Here is a 25,026-nt window from a genome sequence, read left to right on the forward strand (position 1 = left end):
GAGAAAAGGCAAAGCTCTCCCTCTTCCTCTCACACCACTTCTTCAGCTCTTTCTCTCACACCTGAACATACCGGTTAACTCATTGTTCTAAAATTCCAAAACCATTTTTAGCGCATGTGCTCTGAATATACTGGGTTCAGCACATATGAAATCATTTCTGAAGTCAGATGCAGGTTGCAATACATAGGCCTGCTCTGCAAAACATACTTACAAATATATACTGCAAATATATTTGCAAATATACTTACAGCATAAAGTTCTCTAATTATAATCCTGATATAAGGAGAACACTCCTGATATATTTTGCTTCTAGGTCAGATGAATAAAGTTAGAATGGGTATGGCGGGACCATCTCATTTGTCACTGGGTTCCATTCAGGTTGTGATCCCTATATTGGACAGTCCAGCACTATGCGCCAGATTAGTGCAGATTAAATTATCTGTGCATGTAAATTATCCAGTAATCCATGCACAAAAGTGGAGACCTCAGGTTTGACACGGCGTTACAGAACTGGATTTACGATATAGAACCTCAGGTCCACTGAGATCCAGACCAGATCCATCTGCTCCCTGATGGAGATGACTATAACTACAAGGCCAGTGAGTAGGAACCCCACAGCCTGAACAAGAGTGGTAGTGCAGTCTACACATCATACAACAACTGAAGGACCAACTGCTAACACATCTTAGTGAACCATTAGTAAACACATTATTAGTCGGTAATCATTGTGTTATGATTAGTTTGTTTCTGTCTTCTGAGATTCTGAGATGTAGATTTCTATAGAAACCCTAAAAACTGCAGAATGATGGGAGAATTATTATTATACACAAATGTAACTTTATTCTTACATTGATCAAAAAGCAGAAAAGATGAGGTTTTTTTAATTCTTCCATGTGATTTTATATTCTCAGTGTTTAATAATCTTCCCATCTATATACTGCAAGTCGATGAGTTTATGACAAGACACTTTCCTCATATTTGCTGTTGAAATATTGAAATGGTTTGGTGGAAAACCATGTCCCTCATCACAGGAAGAGAGGGGAGAGGTCAGCAATAGAAAGCACCATATTCTAGAGAAATGAAACGGCAGAATAAAGATACATGAGCGGAGACTTCGAAGGCTCCATGCATGAGACGGTTCTTTGTGGTATTCTTACTGAATCTTGACAATAAACAAATCTAGAGTAATGGAAGTGATTATGAGAAGGAACGATTGTGTGTGTTATGCTCATGTGCTTGTTTGATGGGTTAGTTTGTTTACTGTGTTGCTGTGCTGACTGGCTGAGTGTAGCAGACAGCAGCTAGTTCCAGTCTTTAAATGCACTCACTGCACAGAAAACAGAGGGAAGGAAACTGAGCATACACGCGCAGACACAAACAAATACCCAAATTGGCAAACACAAATATACAGACACATGCAAACAAACACTGGTCTGTGCACACAAGCAAATGATCGGATGGTCGTGTGCCATGCCGAGCCACCTCTCTATCTTGCCATGTCCTATCACTCATTTATTCATTGTGGTTAAGTTGTAAAAAATAGAACTTTATGGTTACATTTTTTTAACGATCACATGTGCCCATGCCGTTACAGATGCACTGAATAATTATCTGGCTAAGGTGCGCACACACACACACACACACACACACACACACGTGCACACAAACACAAACACACATACAGTCTCTGTACCTTGGTAAACATGGGCTTGCCGTGCTGGGTGACCATGGTGCACTGGTCACTGTCCACCGTGATGCAGGAGTTGTGGAAGGACTCTTTGGAGTGTTTGAGGATGTAGTAGAGGTCTGTTACTCCTCCTTCAAACACCGTACTAAAGTAGCGAGGGATGAGGGTCCGGCCGATGGCTGAGGAAGACACACAAGGAACGGAGAAAGATTCAAATCTTCGGCAAAGTGTGCCCTAAACAGATTTTTTCTGAATAAGAAAAACAATTTAAAAAATAAAAATCGCAACAGTGGGTTGCTTAGGCTGGGGACAGTCTGATATAAGAACATTGTGAATTACACAATATACAGACCTTTTATTAATATCAATTGACTACTATTTTTTCTGTTTAGTGCCAGAGCCTCGTATCCGCCAAAGTTGTTTCCAAAACGGTATTCCTGCTAATCTGCACAGAACACCACTCCTAGTTTCTCAGCTGGACTGGCTGACTGAATGCCCACAGTAAACTGCTGGAGTGGCACAGACTGCTCACCGAAATTGTGCGAATCAGAAAGACGGGAGGTCAGGTAAACAGCGGAACGGAAGCCTTCTGAGGTCTGGGCAGAAACTCTGAGAGGGTGTTATTCAACTGCATGGCCTCAGATCACCAGGAGGATTAGTTGTTAGGCGTGCATGTATTCTTTTAAGACTACAATATACAGTACAAGGGGGGTGCCCTGAGTGACAGAGAGAGAGACAAAAGTGAATGAAGCACTGGATTTTATTTTTTTACAAGATATATTCTAATTGAAAGAAGCTCACTGTTATCTCACAATAACAATTTCCCCCAAAAAATCATAAGAATTTGCATGATGCAATTTGTGGAGAACGTTATGAGTAGCTAGGGTTGGTGCAGATGTTTGGTAAGATCAACCAAGGCTAACCGCAGCCAGCAGAGTAGTTCTAATACAGGATTAAATGAGGTCTACTGCACCTTACTGCTATTGTCGGACTGAGAGTGGACCTCTAGCAAAGAGCTTTTTTTAATCTTGACCTCTTACACTTCAGAGCTCCACTGTTTAGTCTCTCAGTTCTTACCTTTGCAATTATATGCCATTTATTTACATTTCAATGTAGTTACTGAATAATTCACAGTAGTGATAATGTGCCATAAGATTGATAACTAAATAATAAGCTCTGTGGAGTCTCTGTGGTTAAAAATGGGGCCTACATTCACCTTTTTAATAAACATCACTCTTGTTCAGTGATTTAGGCTAAGTTGTGAGAGAAATCTGACTGATGACTCATGCATGAAAGCAGTTGTGAAGAGATGGGCGTAAGATTAAGAAAAAGCTCTTCAAAAACTCACCATTTGGTCAAACATGAACACTTAAATAATCAGGTTTTGGGGCCAATCAGTCAATTAGCAAATTGTAATGAGGTAGGATTCCAGGTTTTATTCCTTTGCATATGGTGTGCATAGCCAATCAGTTGCTTCCACATTTAAATTATTCAAATGTCCTTGCAAAACTCACAACGACCTATGCCCACAATTCAGCTGAGCAAAGTTTAACAGATTTTACTTTTAATGTACAAAACAAGACATACAACTGCATGAACAACTGTTTTCATGAGAAGGGCTCTGCCCCAAATCTGTGCAGGCACTCTGCTCAGGCACTCAACGTGTACCATTTTGAGACACTTTGCTGCGTCAACTTATCATTTTAATACTGCCACTGAATGGACTGGTGGTCTGAACCAACTCTGCTTCTGAGTTCAAGCAGAAATAATCCATCTCGCAGTCAAACTCTCCTCTGGGAGAAATTACAACTGCGGCATCAGCCCTGGGGGAGCAGGGAGACAGGGAGAAAGTGTGGATGAAGGAGAAAGAGGGGGAGAGGGAGAAAGATGGAGAGAGAGACAGAGAGAGAGAGACAGGCAGAAGGCGAGAGAGAGAGAGAGAGAGAGAGAGAGAGAGAGAGGCAAACTGAGTGAGAGTGAAAGAACTTCATTTAGAGATCGTCTCTCAGTCCAGCAGCTGGTTAAAACCGTGCTGTCGAGCGGAGAAAATCAAACGCCTGCAACCGGGCCGGTTTCTTAAATTGGCTAAAACCCGGCATTACTAAATCAACATATAAACACTTGGCAGGAAGAGAAAGAGAACAGGGGAGAGAGAAAACCCGGAGTGGGGGGGAGGGCCGGGCCAGGCCCCGGCAGGGCCGCATAAGCGAAGGTGTCCCCAGCGGTTAAGACACAAAGTGAGCCCACGACAGGAGCTGACTGCTAATGAGGGGGGGGGGGTGAAAATAAATATGGAACGGTTATAAAGGAGAAAATGGCATATTGAGGCGAGGAATGAAGGAGGACAGGGCACAACGGGGTGGTGCTGCGGGGAGGGTGGGGGGGGCATTGGTGAAAGATGATGTTGTTATAAGTGGCACACCTGACTGCCTTCTTAGGTTCCCAAGCAGCGTGGCGAGGCAGCCTTTTGCCTATCCATAAAGCAAAAAGGCACACACACACACACACACACACACACACACACACACACACACACACGCGCGCGCGCGCGCGCGCACACACATACATACTACTAAAGACGTGAAAAAATGAAGTAATGTGTCAGTCATGGGTATCGGAGCAACAGCATCTTTCAGTAATAATGAAAAGGGCTAATACTGCAGAGCTGGCCGTGGCTGCTCCATCTTAATGCCTCCAAACACAAATGTTAAGCAAAAACAAAGACCACACACTGTCCAAAACCTAATCCCAGCCTGCCAGTGTGAAAACACCAGCTATTTCTTCTTTTACTGCAGGGACTTGCAAAAATAGAATTTTGAAGTTATGGTAAAACCAGCCAGGTTGACAGCTTTATGTTACAATTGATGACAGCCTGTCCTTAAGCACAGTTGTAGAAATAGACAATGGACAATGAAGTCCTTGCGCCATTTAAACAATGCTGGTAGTCAGCTGTACTACCATATATTTTATATATTTATATATATTTACCATATATACATATGTATTCTCAGATCTGCTTTATAACTCATCGCTGACCTATACTGGGCTGTAAGTGGGAAAATACCCAACGGTACTGTGAACCTCCATGGCTGTGGGCCAAGACCACCGGGCTAGATTTAGAACCTTAATGATTACTTCCCATCACTTACGCAGACAACTAGCTCTTAGCAACCACTGCTAAACATCCAGCCTTTGTTGGCTTGGATACCCATGACGATATACGTTTGTTTATATTGAGCAAAAGGATTATAGGAACATTCTACAAGCAGAATAGTGTCATCCAGATGTGCCTTCATGTATAAACAAAGGCAAAGGAGCATTCGGGAGGTACAGAATTATCCTTGTAACTTTCCTCAATGGCAGAATTTAAGATGATTACATGAAAAATCTTTCTGCAGGGTCAAATGAGTTGAACTCTGCCTCTTTCACCAATAAACACCTCTTTAGCCATGAACAGATCTTAATTAGCCAAATCAGGTACTTCCCTGCAGGGTTTGCTCAAATATTTGTAGACACTAGGCTCTCAATTAAACAGCCTTTCCTTAGTCCTTCAGGGTTTCTTTCCACATGTGATGCCTGAGGACTGTAGACTTAAAAAGACAGCAGCTACAGCCGTGGTTAATGCAACTTCCCCCCCCTCTCCATAGGGGGCACCTTGCAGTCTAAACTTCTCTCCAATCCAGTTGTGTGGGGCACATTCAGTCAATAGTGCAGCTGCACAGGACAGCAGTTTCATTCGGCATGGAATTCCAAGTCTCTTCCGTGCGTTCCGAGGCACTTCCAGGCGGATTGGCCCAGCGTCAGAGCCTGGTACTCCGGAGATCGGATTATGCGGTGGCTCGTTTCGGCAAACACGCGGCGCAACATATGCCTCTCAAGTAATGTGTACCCAAACACGGCATTTACAAATAATTAACGTGGCGTTAATTAGGCACATTAATTCAGGCGGCGCGCGGGGGCCCCAGGAAGGATGCCAGCACTCACAGCCAAAACGACGAATGGGAGGAATTCAGCTTGAAGTGGTGAGGATGAGAGTGTGGAGAGGGGCAGAGAGAGGCAGGGTGGGGGAGAGCAGAATTAGAGAAATGGAGAGAGGTGAGAGGAAAAGGAGCAATGAGGAGAAGTAAAGACAAAGAATGAAAATCTGAATGAATGGAACATCTTTCCACTGTATTTGGTCCAAGTTACTGAGGGAGTTCCGTTAAAACCCAAAATGCCTGTGTGTGGAAGCAAAAGTATGAAGTATCATAACAGTAGCAAAACTCTTGGTGGTAATGAGTGTACACATAAGCACATAGAAAAGAAACAGGCGCACGCACACGCGTGTGTGTTTGAGCAAGAAAGAGGAGCGGGGGAGGGGAGAATACTGTAGAAGCTGGCGATACTTTGGTGTGATTATGCAGTCGATGCAGTATTCTGTAGCGCAGTGCATGCTGGGAGAGTCGTGTAGGGTGGGTGGGTGATGAGGAGGTGGTGGAGTGAGTGAGTATAGGCTGTGCTAAATTCACCGTTACAGCAGCCTCATAAACATCAGTTTATTAATAATGGTGAAAACATCACATGATTTTAAAAATGTACAATAGAGTAGTTCACGGAGTTGCTCTCCGTAACTCGTATTTCCATTTAAGAAACTTCCAGCTGTTGAGAAAAAGTTTTATGATCTCACATAGAGAGGTGTGAGGTTTGCTAATGGCTGTCCAACAGCTGTGTTACATAGAGAGACAGAAACGAGTGTTTGTGTCTGCCCTGTACTGTCTCGGCCCACAACCGCAATGTTCCTGGCGTGGAGGAGACCCCAGCCTTTGAGGAGTGCAGCCTCACCTCCTTCACCATGGTGAAGGCCTGCAAGAGGCAGCAGTCTTGTTTCCATTCGCACAGAAGTTTACACAGTTCAGACGAGGAGGAGAGAGAGACGGAGGCATGAGCACAAGACAGAGAAGAGCGCTCTGCTCTTCCTCATCAGTAATTAACTCTCCAGGGACTGTAACACATGCACTCACGCACACACACCCACAATCTCGCACAGACCCATAAACGTGAAGGCAGATGAGTGCTTCTTCCGTGACTAGACTCTCCCTCCAGCAGGACTGTGGTCAGGGGTAAACACTGAATTTTAAACAGATGATGATGATTATCTATCACTTCAAACAGGGAAGTGAATGTAGGAAAACTGCATCTCTGAGTAGCCAGTCCAGTATGGTAATGATGTCGAGTCCTGTGGTTAGTAACTACAAAGAACAATGAATTAAGATCAGCTTCACCAGGTGTCAAAGAAGACACACGTGATTTTTTAAATTGTGTTTGGAGAAATGTAAGGCATTGATTATATAGAGTATGTGCAGTTGGTCTGCAATTAATAATAACAATAGAAGAGAAATGCCAATTCAATACCATCTTGGAATCCGGTGACATAATGTATGATTCTGTTCATGTAAAAAAACAAACAAAAAATGGTGGACTGGTGAGAGACATGACAGAGGGAATCACAGAGTTCCTCTTGATGTCAATACATGAGACTGGAATTCACGTATGTGGCCAATGTAAACAATTTTTAGAGTCTTCTCTGCTTTCATGTTTTTAATTCCATTTTCCTTTTCGTTGAAAAAGAACGAAAAATAAAAAATACAAAGAATATGATGATTGGTTGATTAGTCGCTGATGGAAGTCAGGAAACCCGTGTTAAGGCATCTCACCACCCAGTAAAGGAAGCCTTCTTAAAGTTAAGACACAGTAAGTCAGTGTCATAGCTAGACCAGGACAGGGATGGAGGCGCTAACAGGACCACTAAAATATATTTAAATGCATTAAGTATGTTTGGAGATGGGTGAAAAGGTGGTGCTCTCTGCTGATGTAGTAAAATCCTGGCCTGATACCAGATGAAGGCCTCAACACACACACTTTCACATTGTGGTGTCAGATGTGGTGCTGTAGCAGTATTATTAAATATGCCATACTTGTTGCTTATTTTCATATGAAGTTTTTATAAGGTATAGCCTCATATCAGAAATAACTAGAACAACAAAATATGCACACGAACACACTCACACCCGTAGCCAGAATGTGGAATTCAGTACCCAGAATATGAAATATTCATCAGTCATAAAACTTTAATTCAATCTCTCTTTCTTTCTTTCCATCACCCCACGTACCTCTCCCCATCTCTTTCTCTTTCCCTCTTTGCCTCTCAAACTTTTGTCAAAGCAGCCTGATCTATGAAGTCAAAATATTCCACGTAAAATAAAAATAATTGCTAGGGGTGGCAAGATAAAAATGATGACATCAGTGTTGTCAGATGGGCTTAGTGGTGCTTCTATAGACGGACTGTTCCCTTCGAGAACCCATATCCGAATTCTGCCAGTAAACATGTATAATAGAAACATATATAACATATACATATACACATAAACATATATTTAATAGAAGAAAACATGGCAATAACGAGAACAACATATAGCAAATGAAATGAAGGAGAATTCATTTATGCCAGCCAACTAACAACGACGTTATAAGGTGAAGGCTGAGATGATTTTCAAAAGTATCACTGGTGTTTCCTTACTCCTCAGAAAGCTGATTGATAAAGAGAGAGTTTCAGAGTAGTAGAACACATTTTGCGCAGTAATGAAAGTCAACTGGAATGAGTTTCAGGGGAGTAAGTCTTAAAGATGTTGCCTATATATGGATTTATTTCCAAAAACAAACATTTTAAATCCAAAATTTATTTTACAAGTTTTCCCCTTAGCTAGCAAATGCTCAGCATATGTTGGAGGCTTTTCAGCGCTTTTGAGAAAATATCCCAGCTACAGCATAATGCCAGGTGAGAGGATGCACAGAGACCGGAAAGCTGCTGTTGTAGTAAAGGCTAGTTCCTGGTGCTACTTTGAAGAATCTAAAATAGAAGATAGCTTGAATCGTCTTTGGTTACACCCATTCCAAGGGTTATTTTATCATTTTGATGCCTTGGCAATTATTCTAATATGTAGAATATTGTAAAAATAAAGGAAGAGCATGCAGTGTTCAAACTGTTACTGTTTCACATTCAAATGCCAATATTGTTACCATTCAAATACCAATTTGAATTTAGCTAAGATTATTTGAACTGGTTACTCCATCAATTCTCCTCTGCAGTAGAGAGGTGTAGAAAGTGTCACATTTGGAAGACATGGAATGGAAGAAATACCCAGCTGAAATTATGCCATTTTGCAAACTAGTGTTTTATATGGGGCGCACAGGAAAATGACAACGAGATGAAGATGAATTAGGCCATTTGTTCAAAATTCAGAAAAGCGCTATAAAATGTAAAAACACTGACCTGCAAATCAGAAAAAGAATCGACACACAGCTACGAACATGGTTCTGCCTCTGACCCTGTCTGAAATCCAATCAATCAAAGTCAACTAAGTTATAAACACTCCAATAGCAAAACTACAGTAGTGAAACGAGACTGTCTGAATTATACAACCACAACCACTAAGCACTAAACTGAACTTAACCGAGTTGAATTGAATAGAATTTATTCAAACTGAACTGAATTTAACTGATTTGAACTGAACTGAACTGAACTGAACTCATTTGGACTGAAGTAAACTGAACTGGACATAATTTAATTTAATTGAGTGTTTACAGGATGTGAGAAAAAGAGAAAAGGAAAACGATGAGAGAGAGAGAGAGAGAGAGAGAGACCAAAAATCAGCAAGCAACAGAGAGTGAAAGAGCGTGTGAGTCAGTGTATGTGTGCATGTGAGAAAGAAATAAAGAGAGAGAGATAGAGAGAGAGAGAGAGAGAGAGAGAAAGAGTAGTTGCTTGTCTGATAGATTTGAGGCTTCTCTCTCTCCAGCAGTAATCCCTGAAGACAGCCCGAGCCAGTGAGAGACGCAGCCGGGCAGCCTCACTCACCTGCAACCGCCCTCAGGACACACCCGACCACACACCAGCGCCTCTCGCTGGGTGTGCTATGGTGGTGGGGGCAGCATGGCGTTTTTGTCTATTCACTAATACCTTCTGGTGATTTTCTTTAGGGCTCTGAATATGAAAGCTACTTTGTGTGTAAGCTTCTGTGGAGCTTTCAAACTCTGTGTGTGTGTGCGTGTGTGTGTGTGTGTGTGTATGTGTGTGCGTGTGTGTGTGTGTATGTGTGTGTGTGTGTGTGTGTATATGTGTGTATGTGTGTGTGCGTGTGTGTGTGTGCGCGTGTATATGTGTAGTATGTATGTGTGTGCGTGTGTGTGTGTGTGTGTGTATGTATGTGTGTGTGTGTGTGTGTGTGTGTATGTATGTGCGTGTGTGTGTGTGTGTGTATGTATGTGCGTGTGTGTGTGTGTGTGTATGTGTGTGTGTGTGTATGTGTGTGTGTATGTGTGTGTGTACATTTGTGTATGTGTGTGTGTGCGTGCATGCGTGTATATGTATGTGTGTGTGTGTGTGTGTGTGTGTATGTATGTGTGTGTGTGTGTGTGTGTGTGCGTGTATGTATGTATGTGTGTGTGTGTGCGTGTGTGTATGTGTGTGTGTGTGTGTATGTGTGTGTGTGTGTGTGTGTGTGTGTGTATGTTTGTGTGTGTGTGTGTGTGTATGTATGTATGTATGTGTGTGTGTGTGTGTGTGTGTGTGTGTGTGTGTGTGTGTGTGTGTGTGCAGGTTTTTTACAGCCCCCCTCCAGTCACCTCCTTCACCGTCATCCATAATTCAGAAGCGGCTGCCCTCACCCGTTCTCTCTTCCAGCTATGCCCATGGGGGGACGCATCAGCCCTGGGCCACTAAGTTGATGCCACAACGACCATCCACCTCAGCACCACCCAGCTTAACATCCACCCACCCAGAACATACAGTACATCTAATTTACACAGCTATTCCAAACCCGCATTAAACTGAGGCTGCCCCGCACTCAAACAACAAGTGGCAACCTCCCATCCAAACCCAGTGGTTATGACATCACAACATCCCTTGTTGATCGTTGTCGCGTGTAGCAAACTACTGGACCAAACTACTGGACGTGTAAATAAATGAGCCCTCTAAAGGAATAATTGGTCAACACCCTAAGCGATCTCAGACATTCCCCATGAGAGTCCTACGTGGGTTTTGATCATGCCATGCCATTCGCATGATCCAACGAACATAAATCATTTGGACAAAAATAGCGCAGGCTGCCCTTTAACCATGCCCCTACCATGCCTTCACCAGCCTGTTTTCATAAACTGCGAGGCATATCGCAAATGCAATATGTAGCAGTACAACCACGGCACATTTTCTGCCCGTGTCGTGCAGCCCTGGTGCGGCTGACGCTGTGGAACACAGGAGCTTTGATCCCACACTTCCATTCATAACAACCCCCCAGCCACTGTCAAAGGCCCTGCACACACTCGCCACGTGAACCCCACTCCCTGCCTGTGTCTGTGGATGCAATCAGATCATGTCTGGAACATTAACTCCGAGTGGTGGTGCTGCTCCAAGAGCTTTAGGGACGTGCCACCAACCCCCCCAACCCGCCACCTGCCGTTATGATGCTGTCGGGTGTTTGAGTCGCCGGGACTTCACAGCGGGGTGTTAGATGATGTTTATTGATATGCCGCCCCCCCAGTCCCGGCACTGATAGAGGGAGCGCATGAAATCTCACACGCCCAGGTAATTCCTCCCTTTTGTGCCGTGATCAATTGAGAGGGCCGCACGGCGCGCCTCCTTTATTCCTCCTGAGTGAATTAGGGCTGCAGAGAGGAGGGTTCCTGCTGGGTGTGTTTAGATAACCTCACACTCACAAGGCCCGCATGCACCTAACACAGGGCCTATGGGGACAGTACCTTGCCATGGGGAGTGAAAGAGAAAGAGTGAGTGAGAGAGAGAGAGCGAGACAGAGAGAGGGAGGGAGAGATCATGAATTTAGCAAACCACAGGGACAGAGAGGAGAGATGGGTGGAATTGTGAAGTCGAACTGCACACCCACCAAATCACAACAGACATGAGATACACTGGGACAAGAGACATCGACTTTTAATACAGGGAAACACACACACACACGCACACACCATGGCTCCAACACTTCCATCTAATGTTCCCAATATAACACATTTCTGTCAGTTATCAAAGCTAATCCCCCATCAGAGGGGTGTGTGTGTGTTTGTGTCTGTGCATAGGTGAAGCGCAGAACGCTATATCTGTGTATGTGTACATGTCTCTTTTCCAGTCAATCCACAAGTGTGTCTCTTTCATTATGTATGAATGCGGACGCATGGAGAATGTTGACTTTCCGGAAGGTTCTCAGCTCCAGAGTGCACACTGCCCTTCATAGCTCCGCTTTTTTAAAGACTTCATATTTACTAAATCTGGACAGCCATGTTCCTGGCTAAAGTGTGAGTGAGAACTGCCAAGGTGCGCAGAGCACCTTCTGGGAGGATACAGGACCTTGTGGAAAGCACACAGCCCAGATGCTTTACAGCTCAGCCAAATCCAAATGAGCTCGAATGCTGGAGATCAAGCAAAGTTCACTGTATGAGAAATACATGCTGACATGTGCTTAGAAAGTGAAAAAAATGCAGAATGACATGCTATGAATTGTGTATGCATTATGTAGGCTATGCATTGTGTATGCGCACCGGTACAGAGATAGGGCAGTGGTAGCTCAGTGGTTAAGGTGCTTAACTTGTAATTTGGAAGGTTGCTGGTTCAAGCCCCACCACTGCCAAGTTGCCATTGTTAGGCCCCTGAGGATAGGTCATAATTGTAAGCTGTGTTTATCCAAAGCATCAGCTAAATGCCATAAATGTAAATATAGACACAGACTTGCATAGAGACTCTCACACACATATGCACTGTTACATACAAAAGTGATTAGCAGAGGAAGTCATTTAGAGCTGATATGGTGCTGGTACTGAAAAGGGATGCAGGCTTGGTTATTGTGCTCAAAGACAATGAGAGAAAAAAGAGGAGACAGGTCCATTCCCATCTTTCCACAGCTGCTCTTCTTCTTTCTCTCTCACACACACAAACATCAACAGGATGGACATCAAACTCACTCATAATTTTAGACTATCTGTAAAACCCATTAAATGTCACTATAGCAGCAGAAAGACAGCAAATGCATAGATTTTTATATATACACACCCACCCACCACACTGCTGAACTGACTCACTGTAGAGTTACCTCACGCTGCCAATCACCTCTCTAACATGCTTCCTTTCTCATTACGCATTTCTCGCTCTCTTCCTCTATCCCTCACTCTCTCCGTCTCGCACCCTTTTTACTCTCTCTCTACTTTGCCTCCTCTCTACATTCTGTTATTCCTTTCCCTCTCTCTCCCTCTCTCTGCCTCTTTCTCTTGTAATCTCCTTCAAATAAACTCCCTACACCCATCTGTGATGTGCTCTAAACCATGTTCATGACCGATAAAAAGTGATTATTATTGCCTGAAATTTATCACTGATCCGACCTTGAATGTATTTGAAAGACACAGCCACCAAAAAGGCCGATATGATCTACATCGGGAGTGGGTGAACGGGTCTGAGAGTGTATATGAAATAAGCGTGGTCATTTTGGTAGGAGTATGTGGCTGTGATCAGTGGCCTTCCCATTTCATGTTGATCTCTGCGGTTAGTAGCCCATGGTTCTGCTGTTAGTAGCCCATGGTTCAGGCCTGTGCCACTGTTGCCGGGACGTTGCATCATGCGAAAAAAGAACTTTCATCACATTATCCCCCCAAAACAAGGCAAGCTCTTTAGATGCGATATGAGTCATGCTGAAAATAATAAGCTCATTTCAAGGGCGAACACACACACACACCCTACACACACTACAAAAGACGCATACAAACACACACACAAACTCACTCACACCGACACACACACACACGCATGCACACACACACACGCGCGCGCGCACACACAAAGACACCAATTAACATGTTGCATGGTACAGTCTTTAAAGAGTGAGAGGTGATATTTTATTACATATGAACTGAAACGTCCTTGAAATTCTTAGTGTGAACTGATGTGTGGCATGTGGGTCTAATGTATTCAAAACAGGCTTCTTACTTTGGCAAAGTAAGAAAAATGTGTAATTGCGCTATTTATTGTGTATATGCATAACAGACAGAGTAGAGCAAAGGAAAGGAAAATGACCAGAGGCAGAGAGAGAGAGAGAGAGAGAAAGTAAGGATAGCAAAGGAGGACAAAAACAATGGGGGATGGGTCTCTAAGAGCAAAATGAGCAGAGCGCAGAAGAGAGAAAATAAAGGGGTGGGTAAAACAGAGAAAAGGGAGAGCGCTAGAGTGACGGAGAGAGGGAGGGAGGGAGGGAGGGAGAGTAGGAAAAGTAATTTCAGTTGGATGAGGCCAGCAATGACCCTTCCATTTCCAAAGGAAAAACACGGCATTGGTGGGGAGATATCAAATTCCACACAGTGACCGACAGGCCGTAGGTCTGCAAATACGGCGAGCACGAACCTGCTGCCTTTTCAATGTTATATGCACTTTTGGTCTACATGTGTAAGTGATATTTTAGGGAGGAAAAGGATGGAAAGTGGGATATGCTTGATGAAAGGGCTCTTAGAAGAGGAGAGAGAGAGAAATATAGAGAGACACCAGCGAGCAGACAGGGAAGAGAAAGGACATCACACTGTGTGATGAGCATGTAACAGGTTTATATAATGAGCTGTTGTGTATTAGTAATAAATGCTTCATAAACAGGTAATGCACATTTCTTGGCTGCTCCTTTTTTAATAATACGGACTGAAATGACTGCTGGACTAAATGGGAAACAACAGCTGCACAAATGTACTAATAGTGGAACTTTAATTAATTATATTTCTGAAGAATATAACAAATGAAACAGAAAAACTGCAAGAAATGTATATGTGGGTGTGTGTATATGTATGTATTTGTGTATGCATCTGTGTGCATATGCGCTTATGTGTGTAAGTGAGAGAGAGAGAGAGAGAGAGAGAGAGAGAGAGAGAGAGAGAGAGAGAGAGAGAGAAAGCATATGCTACAGGTAAGGTTTAGTTTAATAGGAATGTGTTTAGCTTGACTAAAGATGAGTCATAGCAGAGCTCGACTGAGTGATCTGAACCACAGAGTACAGCCAAGCCCATCAATCTGCTCATACACAATATCTACACATTACACACCAACACACAGCTTCTGTGTCCTCTGTCAGAGAAAACAATACACAAGTGTGTTGGAATGCAGCTAAATAGGAATGTCAAGGTATGTGTAAGCGTAAACCCTTAACAAGCATACCAATTCATGGCCCATAAAACAACACTTGCTGTATTTCTTGGCAGTGATGCACTGATATTTGCTACTCCTCACAAAACCTGCAGGTCCATCCTCAAACAAACAATTAACACTCTGGGAGTTTTTAAGGCAAGCTGAGGAAGTCAAGTGGCTTCTTCACTTTGCATGATAAAAGTCTGTATTTCTGGATACATCAGCACTCTAAAAAGCAAAGGGAGGGACGGGAGAGAGTTTGAGCAGGAGCACCGGGTTGAGTCACACTCTCGCTACCATGACAAGCAGCCCGATCTGCATGACTAAGCAAAGCACAGGACTCAGAGCGGAGAGACAACACTGCTCAAATCAGCAGAGAGGTGGGGAGGGAAGGAAACAGAGTGCGGAGATAGACAGATAGAGAGAGAGAGAGAGAGGGGGAGAGAGAGGGAGAGGGAGAGAGAGGGAGAGAGGGAGAGTGAGGGAGAGAGAGGGAGAGTGAGGGAGAGAGAGGGAGAGTGAGGGAGAGAGGGAGAGAGAGAGAGAGAGAGAGGGAGGGAGAGAGAGAGAGAGAGAGAGAGAGAGAGAGAGAGAGAGAGAGAGAGAGAGAGAGAGAGAGAGAGAGACCAAAAACAATAAAAGTGAGAGAAAGCAGAAAAACAATAAAAACCTGGTCTTCATCAAGCCCATGCTGCATTTCACTGTAGGGGATCTGCAAAGGTGCCACCTGGCAATGGGACAAAATGATCCGAGTCTTCGTTTATCAACACTGAACACACCTTGGGTTGACCAGCCTGAAACCGCAACGTCAGACCGGCACCAAAGTTACTTAAGCCACTTGTGAGTCGCCAAAGGACTTTTATATCAACTGGCCTCTTTGCTCATATAAACAGGGAATCTAATCTCTACAGTGGATGGAGACATACGCTCACTGTTATAGACATGCTCTGCTTGAAACTGCTTAGAACTACAACACGCAAGGTTGCAGTATTTCAGGATGAGGCAGCCAACTATCCAAGCGTGTTAATTTGAATAGTGTGCAGCTAGCCTTAGGCTAATATACACTCAGCAGCCACTTTATTAGAATGTTTTTTATAACTGCCCTGAAGGTGTGCACTTAGTGTCAATAGCTTGTATACTGCATGGCAGAATTGGTGTTAGTCATCCTCTAATTTTTTATCAGTGGTCAGGGTCTGAGCACAGGACTGCTGACGGCTACATATTCTGCCATTCATTCTCAACCAGGCCAACAGTGATTTGACATGTGTTAACACTTCAGTAGCACTGCTTGATATGCTTGTACCATATCATCCTACAACCATACCAATAACACAGTACTATGAGAGGTGAAAGTTAACTAACCCGCATTTTTCTTGTCAGTCCACACAAACACGACTTGTCGTCGCATCTACTGGGCGAGAAATTGTGAAAGGTAAAGTGTCCGCTGTTGTGGTGTATTTTCCTTTTTATGGGTTAACGTGATTCATTTGGAGCAAACCTTGAGCATACATATCATCCCACTTGAACTAGTCTGTGAATCATTTCAATTCACTGCAAGGCTCTCTACAACTACACAATCTCATCTTCCACTGCATTAGCCAATGAGAGGTGTGGTCATTAGCATATGAAATCAATGCCCAGAAAATGGCCTTTACAATGGGGAAAAGGACAAGGTAGAATTACAAAAGCCGAATTAGGATGTTTCCTTGGTACTTTTCTCAAATGTCTTTCAAAGAGTTTGGGGAACTGTGTTAAACTCTGATAAAAAAAAAGCTAAATGTGTCTCCATGCTGTTTTTGTGCAAAGTGGACAATGTGAGTGTTATAGCTATCTTCCACACAAATAACACTGGCAGTGGGCATATGGTCAGAAACTGACTAGTGATGAGTGGGGGACCAGGGCGACTGATAAATCTCACGTGCCAACAATTGGTCTAAAGTAGAATTAGAAGTGTGTATGCATAAATAAACTGACCAGTGTATGTAGGTTCAAATTAGGTATTTTAATTTAGGTATTTCAAAGTGTCTGCTTATCGTACAGGGCCTTTTGAATACACTCTTTGCCAAAGCGTGTGTCTTAGTGATTTGGTCCTTCAGAGCAGGTGGCGCTGTTCCACGCGATAAGCTGTCGCCGCCTTACTGTATCTCTTTGGTCCATCCTCCAGGCAGAAGGACAGGGTCAACGTGGCATCCTCTTCGAAGAACTCAGTAGCGAAGGCGTCCCACCACAGATTATCACTCTCCTGGGAGGGGAAAAAGGGTTAATTAACGAGAGCTAATTAGCCCCATTATGACCTGCTCTTCAACAACAAATGCTTAAAAAAATGAAAAGGAAAAGGGTGAAAAAAGAGCAGACAGAATTTAAAATGTTTTGCGGAAGCTTGTGGGTCGGTTGAATGACCTAATTAGTCACTGCTGTGGATTAAGGGAGCCGTCCCCGACAGTAAGAGGTAAATCACTTACAGACAAAACCCACTTTACAGTCTAATTTGTAATAGCAATTGGAAACATTTTCTTGGGCATAACAGCACACTGGAGCTTCTGTGGCTGCAGCAGTTCTTCCTTGTTCAGCATTGCTGTGATTATGACAGTGAGTATGAAAACACACCTGAGAGGCTGGTGGTGGAGTACAGTTATATCATTCCTGTTGCACCATAACCCCAGGTCTGTTAGGACTTTTACTGAGCAGTGACTACGAGGGAATGGAGTCAGAGACCATTGCCTTTGCCCATAAAACCCATCTGACGCAGCATGTCCGAGCCGAACGCTGCTGCTCTCGTGTCCTCGGGAGCGCCTCAGAGATAACATTGTACTAATCGACTGTAAATTCAGGCTCATAGCACTAACACCAAAAGATCGCAGATATATCAGGGACTGCCGGCCAGTGGCTGTATTAATTCAGTGCCTCCCTAACACAGGCAGGCAGATTAACCTCATGTGCTGAATCGCTGTTCTGACACTCTGATGATAATCATCCCCCCCGCCACAGTTGTACGACCCCCACCCTGACTGACAGGAGTCTGATTCCAGCTGACGTTGTTTTGATGGCTGTCGGCCTCTCATTGGCGCCGCCACCAACGGATTGCGAGCCCTCACAGATGTCCGCAATTAGTGCTGTCAGCTCCATGTAACGTGAGGGGCGACCCCCATCCCCCCAGGGCCTGAGACCCCCGGGGCCTCCGGACCCCTGAGCCTCTGGTTTTGGACATGCAAGGAAACTGGCCCATCTGCTGCCACTTTAGGGAGTAAATGGATTCTGTAAGAGGTGGGTAAGGTGGCTTCGGCTGGCCTGATACTAGTTTCCATGTTGATGTTTCAGTTATGCTGGGATACATGGCTGTTTTATGAGGTGGTAGCCACGTCCTGTCCTGTGCACACTGGGGTGAATGACTCCCTGCAGGAGCAGAGGTCACAGGGCCAACAGTCTCTTTACATGAGTGTTACTAGTCAACACAGCTGGCTCTTAGCATCAGATAACCACTGACAACACACACACACACACACACACACACACAAACACAAGTATGCATATGCACACACAGACACATATACACAAAACCATGCACACATACAAATATGAAAAACACACAGCCACATCTGGATAACCCCAAATGTGAATACAAGGACCAAGCATCTGAGTGTGAGTGGTTTAATTTCTTCATACACATACACACAAACACATGCATCTGTATCTGTCAGTGTGTGTATTGTCATTATGTTTTGAGGCTGTGAGAGAGTGTGTGTTACTAATGCATGGGAAATCTGTAATGTTTATGTGCGAGAGCGAGTGTGTGTTCATTATTAAATATTACAGTCAGACTCAGCAGGATATACGACCTCATCAGATTATCCCTCTTCCTCTTCCTCTCTCCTCCTCTCCCCCTTTCTCTCATGGCCTCTTGAGGATGGACAAAGCTTCAGGGTCAGCAACAACTTTCTACTCCTCCTTCTCTCTCTGGCTGTCTCCCTCGGTCTCTGTCTCTCTGTTTACTGGATGATTTTCTCGATGTTCATCTTGTAGCCTGTCGGGCAGTCCTGCCCACACATGACGTTGTCTGAAGCTCCGCTTTTAAATCGCCATCTGCAGCCCACCAGATTACGCTAAGCACTTTAATATATGCACGCTCAGCTTATTTTCTAGCACCTCTGCTCTGACCATGCTTGACTTTCAGTCTTCCCCATTTGTCAAGGTTAATATGGTTATACTTTGATAATGAGGTTGTTGGCTTGTTTTTAGCATGTAACTCAGAGGCTTTCTAGTGTCCACATTGAAGCTGCACAATATATAATTTGTTAGTTGTTATAGCAATATTGGCTTTTGCAATTCTGCTAACACACTAACACAAAAGACTGCAATATGCAATTGAGCCCTCCAACAGTTCAGCATTTGCTTTCTGTGCTGTGTGCATTCTGACCAATCTCAGACATTCCAGTGTGAGTGCTTTGTGGGTGTTTTGATGAATCATGGCGTCAACATGATACCACAAACTGAAATCATCTTGATGGGAATAACAGAGTCCAGTCCTAAACCACTTCACATCAAAGGCATACCAGTATGTTTCACTTTACAGTAAAGCATATTACAATCGCAGTGTGTAGTAACAAAATCACAATGTAGCATTTTTTGTCCACATCTTGCATCCTAGCCCACGTAAACCGCCATTGGCTAATTCTACATACCTGAATAATGTCACAGTAAAGCCAGAGGCTGCACTTACTTGTCCAAACCATCAAATCACCAAATTCTGTTGCTGTTTTGGGAGTCCTTACAGATGACATCACAATGATACCATTAAAAGCCCCCTTTGCGAAACATCCACAGAATGTATTTGCAAACACTTCCTTAACCAGCAAAAAGTAAATTCCTGCTCTGTCTACACCTCCAGCACTGCTGTGTGAAGTGGTGTGCTTCGTCGTGCCTTTACAGCTCAATATCGCTGTCGAGCTCCATTGACGTGAACACTTGAGCCGAGGCACTCCAGCCAAGCGCTAGTGTCAGCAGGTGGAGAGAATACGCTCGGAGAGCTCATTGATCTCCTCGAAACAGACAACTCAATGCTGGGGTCAACATGCACACACACACACATGCACACATGGCCATACATACACACACACACAAGCGTATGCACCCACACAAGCATGTGTACACATGCACACACATACGTGTTAACACACAAATGCAGAATACACCCATGCACATATACACGAATACAACTCTTTGTCTATACTCTGATTTCAATATGCTAATGATTCTCTGCCTTGAGCGGAGACACAGGTCACATTTCCCAAACATTTGCTGATTTTAATAGCAAGTTCCAGAAACATTTCTCTGATGGGAAACTTGGAGATTGTGCTGCTCTCAATTTGTCTGGATGAGGCAGATCTTTAGTGAGTTGCTGTATTCGTGACAGTAGATTTTACACATTCCATCCTTAATGGTGAACAGTAGCACTGCTCCAATGCCATTTTGCAGTGTTCAGGATGCAAGCATATTATATGTTTTCCATATGGAACACAAATAACAGAAAATTGTCTGTGCATGTGTTTAATAATTATCTCTAATCAACTATTACAGAGATAATTGCAGGCCTAAAGTTAGCACAAATGTTAATTACATTACTCTGTCTTGGTGCTAATTAGTCTGCTATAACTTCATCTATGCAGGATTGTAATGGCCTCAGACAGCATGATCAGTATCTGGCTGAAGCCCTGAATTAAAGGATTCCATTTATCTTGGAGATAATTTACACTGTCACAATCAATGGCCAATCTGATCAGGCATCTGCCCCAGTTAACACTATTTAATGGTTCAACTGCCCCTTGCAAACAATATCAATACCTTTCTACACAGACTTCCCAGGGGCAGCATTTAAAACACTCAAATTAAGTCATTTTGGCTTTATTTTTGTCATCTAATTAGCAACTACTTCTTAATATTAAAAACATTTAAGGTTGCAAAAAAGTATAAAAAGTGTCAATTTCTGTTTAAAAGCTACTGCTTTGTACTGTGGTTTATGCTCATAAAAAGTATGAACAATAGCACTCACACCTAAAAAAAAAGGGTTCCAGATAAAGGTATTTTAGTGGAACCCCTTTTTGCTGTCAGTAGGAACCCTTTCACTGTAAACTACCATCAGGGCCTTGCTCTACTTGATGTGAAAGGCTTTTCTAAAATCTAACTCACAAGTGAGGACATTCAGGTTGGATCATCTTTATATCATAACTCTGGGCCATTTTGTACTTGGTAACAGAGTGCAGTTGAATTACAAGAGCATTACAGAGTTCAGAACTCTAATGTTTAATGGCATAACCCCGAGAGTCACCCCACAACCCCAGTACAAGTAGAATTCCTACACAACCTTCTAGAATTCCAATACACACTAAAAACTGTAACAGTGGGCTTTTTTGACTTAAACAACTGTATATGTGTTTAAATTATTCAATTATTATTAAATAACTGAATTGCGTTGACTTTGAGTAAATGAGCCCTTCTTGTCCATTTAGACTTTATGAGGTATGGGGTACTCATCATTCTAGAGTCAAAACAAGAGGACTTTTAGGCTTAAATGTTTATATTCCACAACTCCATAAAGAACCCTCTAAGAAGCCCTCCAAGAGTGTATTTTACGTCTCCAACGTAATGTATCATAAACATCAGCATCTACAGCCTTTGTGTCCTGACTGACAGGTGAAAAAAGGCTCAGGATGTTACAACTCTGGGAACACAGATCAGCGCTGATAAGGATGACATATTCCAGAGCTGCGCGGTGTGGCGCGTGGGCTATAGATCACGAGTCTTTAGCTGCCGCAAGAGATGAGTGGATCACGCCTCTGCTTCTGATTGCGCCTGTCTGCCCAGGCGAGCCTGATAGCGAGCTTTGATGTACGGCGCGGCGATCACTCCTGCAGGACCCCAGGTGAACCAACACGGGCGTCTGCGTGGGTTGCCCAAAGATAAAGCCGTATTGATTGGGCCGTCCAGGGGGAATCATCAGCACGCCAATGGCGCCTCTCGACCCAGTCACCACACTGCTAGGGCCAAGCAGCCGGGATTTGTGGGAAATCCGGGGGCTTAGAGAGACAACAGCGTCCTGTATCCTCGGTAAATAACACTGTTTTTTTTACAACACATGCACAAATACACACACAAACAAAATCAAACAAATAGACACGCACATTTCTCAAACCTAAATCATCATAACACGTACACATACATGTAACTGCATCAAAATTAAACTATAAATCAGACCCTAATCTTTATTCTGTATGCTATTGGAGAATGTAATTAGTGGATTCCGTTTAGAAGCGCATCATCTGAAACAAACCAAGCAATGCTAGCTCAGAGCAGCGCTACGCGGCAGGCTCCTGAAATTTCCCCAAGGTCTCTGTTGCATTCTAAGCCTGAAACTGAACTCAAAGACTACAGCAGAGCAGCAGCAAGGCCATATTCCACTGTGCAGAATGAAAGCATAAAAATATTTAAGTCCCGGGAGTGGCTCTTCAGCACCCGCTCCACTCAAGCTCGCCCGCGTACTGCTCTCGTTCGGCGGCCTTGGCAACCGTCTATGGGTTCCGAGTGAGTTAGAAGGCTGAGCGTCCATAATGGACATTATGCAAATTCTGGACAACGGAGAAAGGGAGTGTCCTTCAGGAAGTTCTCTGAGGCCGAGTTAGGCTGCTCCACCTCTCTTCTCACAACCTCTATGTGCTCTCTTACTCTGCAAATGAAGCCATTGTCTACACTTGATGCACATCAAACACAAATACAAACCCACAGCAGTCAAAGTGAGGCATATGTGGGTCTACCTGCCAATTTATACAGTATATCCATCCAGAGTATTTGGGATGCTCATTTTGCAAACAGACATGAACGTGACTTTCTGAAACAAGTGTGCCAACATTCACAAACTCAAGCCACCTCCTCAAACCAGCATGCACATACAGTGCAGTATGTATGACAACCTGCATTCTCAATGCCTGCAAATTATGATTATTCTGATCACTACCGTGACTGCAGTTAATAACTGTTTTTAACAACATTCAGCAGGTTACGTCTCAGCACATGTCATACCACGCCCTGGCAGAGCACTGATAGTGTGCTCCAGCGAAATACGCAAGATTAGTGACCTGGACACGGCTGCAAAAATTCACAGGATTTGTTTCCATATTTGTTTGGTGAGCTGTGCTGTCTGGAGCCACTAAATGCTTGATTATGATGCAGTGGGCACACTACTGAAGAAATGCATTAATTGCTGCCTTTCAAAACATGCTAATTACAGAGACCAACGTCATGATTTTAATTAATATGTGATTAATCATGTAAGTCTATTATGAATTATATTAGCTATTTCAAAAATAACAACAACAATAATAATCATAATATTAACAATAATAGGTATTATAATAATTAAATATAAGCTTTTACATTTTCACTGTTAATCAAGATTCACACTCCATCCTGCAAATCCAACAATGCCTCAAAAACTCTCATTCTCACTGCAGCCTTATCGAAGCTCACAACATTCAACACTGTCCAGCTCTAATCAAAAATATGATTGTGAGCTTGTGAGTGGGAGAAAAGCACAACCGAAAACAGGAAGTTGGTGAAAATGGGCGATCCCTCTTTATCTGTTATCAGTCCAGCACTGCGGCCTGGAAGGAAAGTCGCAGGAAAAAGGTGGGACTATTGTCTAAGCATCCTGCCAGCTTCTCCGCCACCTTATTGTTTCAAAACTTCCATTTTTCTTTAATGCTGTTGTGCTTTCAGTGTAATTTATAACAAAGCAGGCAGTGCCTCTGTAGCCCCTCTTTGTGCAATAATCAAGGAATCTATTGACAAGACAAAACTGTTATGTTCATACTGCAAAATGTACTGCAAGACTTTTTTTTTTCATTTGTACAATGTAGTTTTAACATGACAGTGTGCTTGACATAACATAACATAACATAACATGACATAACAACAGACATCCAAGATGCAATATCAGTTGTAATGCTGTCATACTATTTTTTCCAACTGCTATCATGGCACCTCTTGATATACACTCCATCAGGTACAAGTTACCTAGCAGGTCAGTCCTTTGTCAGGCTTTGGCAGCGGATTTAAAAACATACCAAATAACCACCTGCTATTAGTAATACAATAGTAAATGGTCCGTTAGGCAATAACGAGGATGAAGTCAATGTGTCCTTGTGCAACATTCAGCCCATGGAATCAACTGGATGCCTGAGTTGTACAGTCCAGTCTCGTGGATATGAAATGCTCTTAACAGATGTACTGATATCCTGTAAGGGTTTACTCCATCGCTATAGGGACAGAGTATGACCCATTCTGGGCCCCTTAGACTACCATTTTAACTAAGTTCAAGCGATGGTCTTTATGCACAGCAAGTGGCAATGTGAGTTGGTTAATGGCATGTACATGTTTCACTTCAAAATAATCTACCCATTACCTATCATTTGCAAAATCAATTAAACATCAGGTGTTACAAATGATAATGATCTGTCGACTGGCTTACCATTCAGAGTCAACAGTGGCTATAATAGGACTATAGAGGAATTGCATTGATTGATTTATCTCTCAGAGAGTCTAGGAGGGAGTTTCTCCTCAGCAAAATGCATTATCGATTGGCTTCAGATTGGGATAGAGCATCAGTGCGAACCTTCGCTGCTCTTTTACATAAACGCATCCCATTCCACAACCATTAGGCAGAGATTCATAAAGCTGCACTTCCATTTGTTTTCATCCTCCTGACCTCTTATGGATTGTATGGTCTCTCTCTCTCTCTCTGCCATCCACTACCTATGTCCCCCTCTTTCATTTTCTCAGTCTCTGTTTCTCTCTCTCTCTCTCTCTCTCTCTCACACACACACACACACACACTACCTCTCTTTCTCTATCTCTCCCTGCAAATATTAAGGAGCTCTATGCTAATGAGCTTACACTAGCTTGGGGTTGATGAGGCTCCTCCTTTGAATGTTAACTGGCTCTCACATTTGCATACTCTTGTGTGGCAAGTTACTGACTGAACCTGTCAGACTGTACCAAAACATTTCACAAAACTACAAAGTATTACAAATCTCTACTTGTGTTCATTAGACAGCAGTATTGATCACAGAGATGTACACTTATTGAGCAAAGAGGT

The 25,026-nt window shown here is 43.3% G+C and overlaps 1 protein-coding gene across 3 annotated transcripts in view; it reads right to left on the bottom strand.

Annotated features, from left to right (window-relative positions):
- The window catches only part of ldb2a (LIM domain binding 2a), a 42,674-nt gene that overhangs the window by 13,607 nt on the left and 4,041 nt on the right, over window positions 1-25,026 (bottom strand). For all 3 annotated transcript variants that reach the window (XM_026999409.3, XM_026999410.3, XM_026999408.3), the window contains exons 2-3: window positions 17,022-17,124; window positions 1,694-1,866 (exon numbers count right to left, since the gene is read on the bottom strand). In XM_026999409.3, the coding sequence (XP_026855210.1) occupies window positions 1,694-1,866; window positions 17,022-17,124 (276 nt within the window). The remainder of the gene's footprint in view (window positions 1-1,693; window positions 1,867-17,021; window positions 17,125-25,026) is intronic.

The sequence above is a fragment of the Electrophorus electricus genome, chromosome 16 (assembly GCF_041902795.1).
Source record: "Electrophorus electricus isolate QZ-2024a chromosome 16, ASM4190279v1, whole genome shotgun sequence".
NCBI classification, from domain to species: Eukaryota; Metazoa; Chordata; class Actinopteri; order Gymnotiformes; family Gymnotidae; genus Electrophorus; species Electrophorus electricus.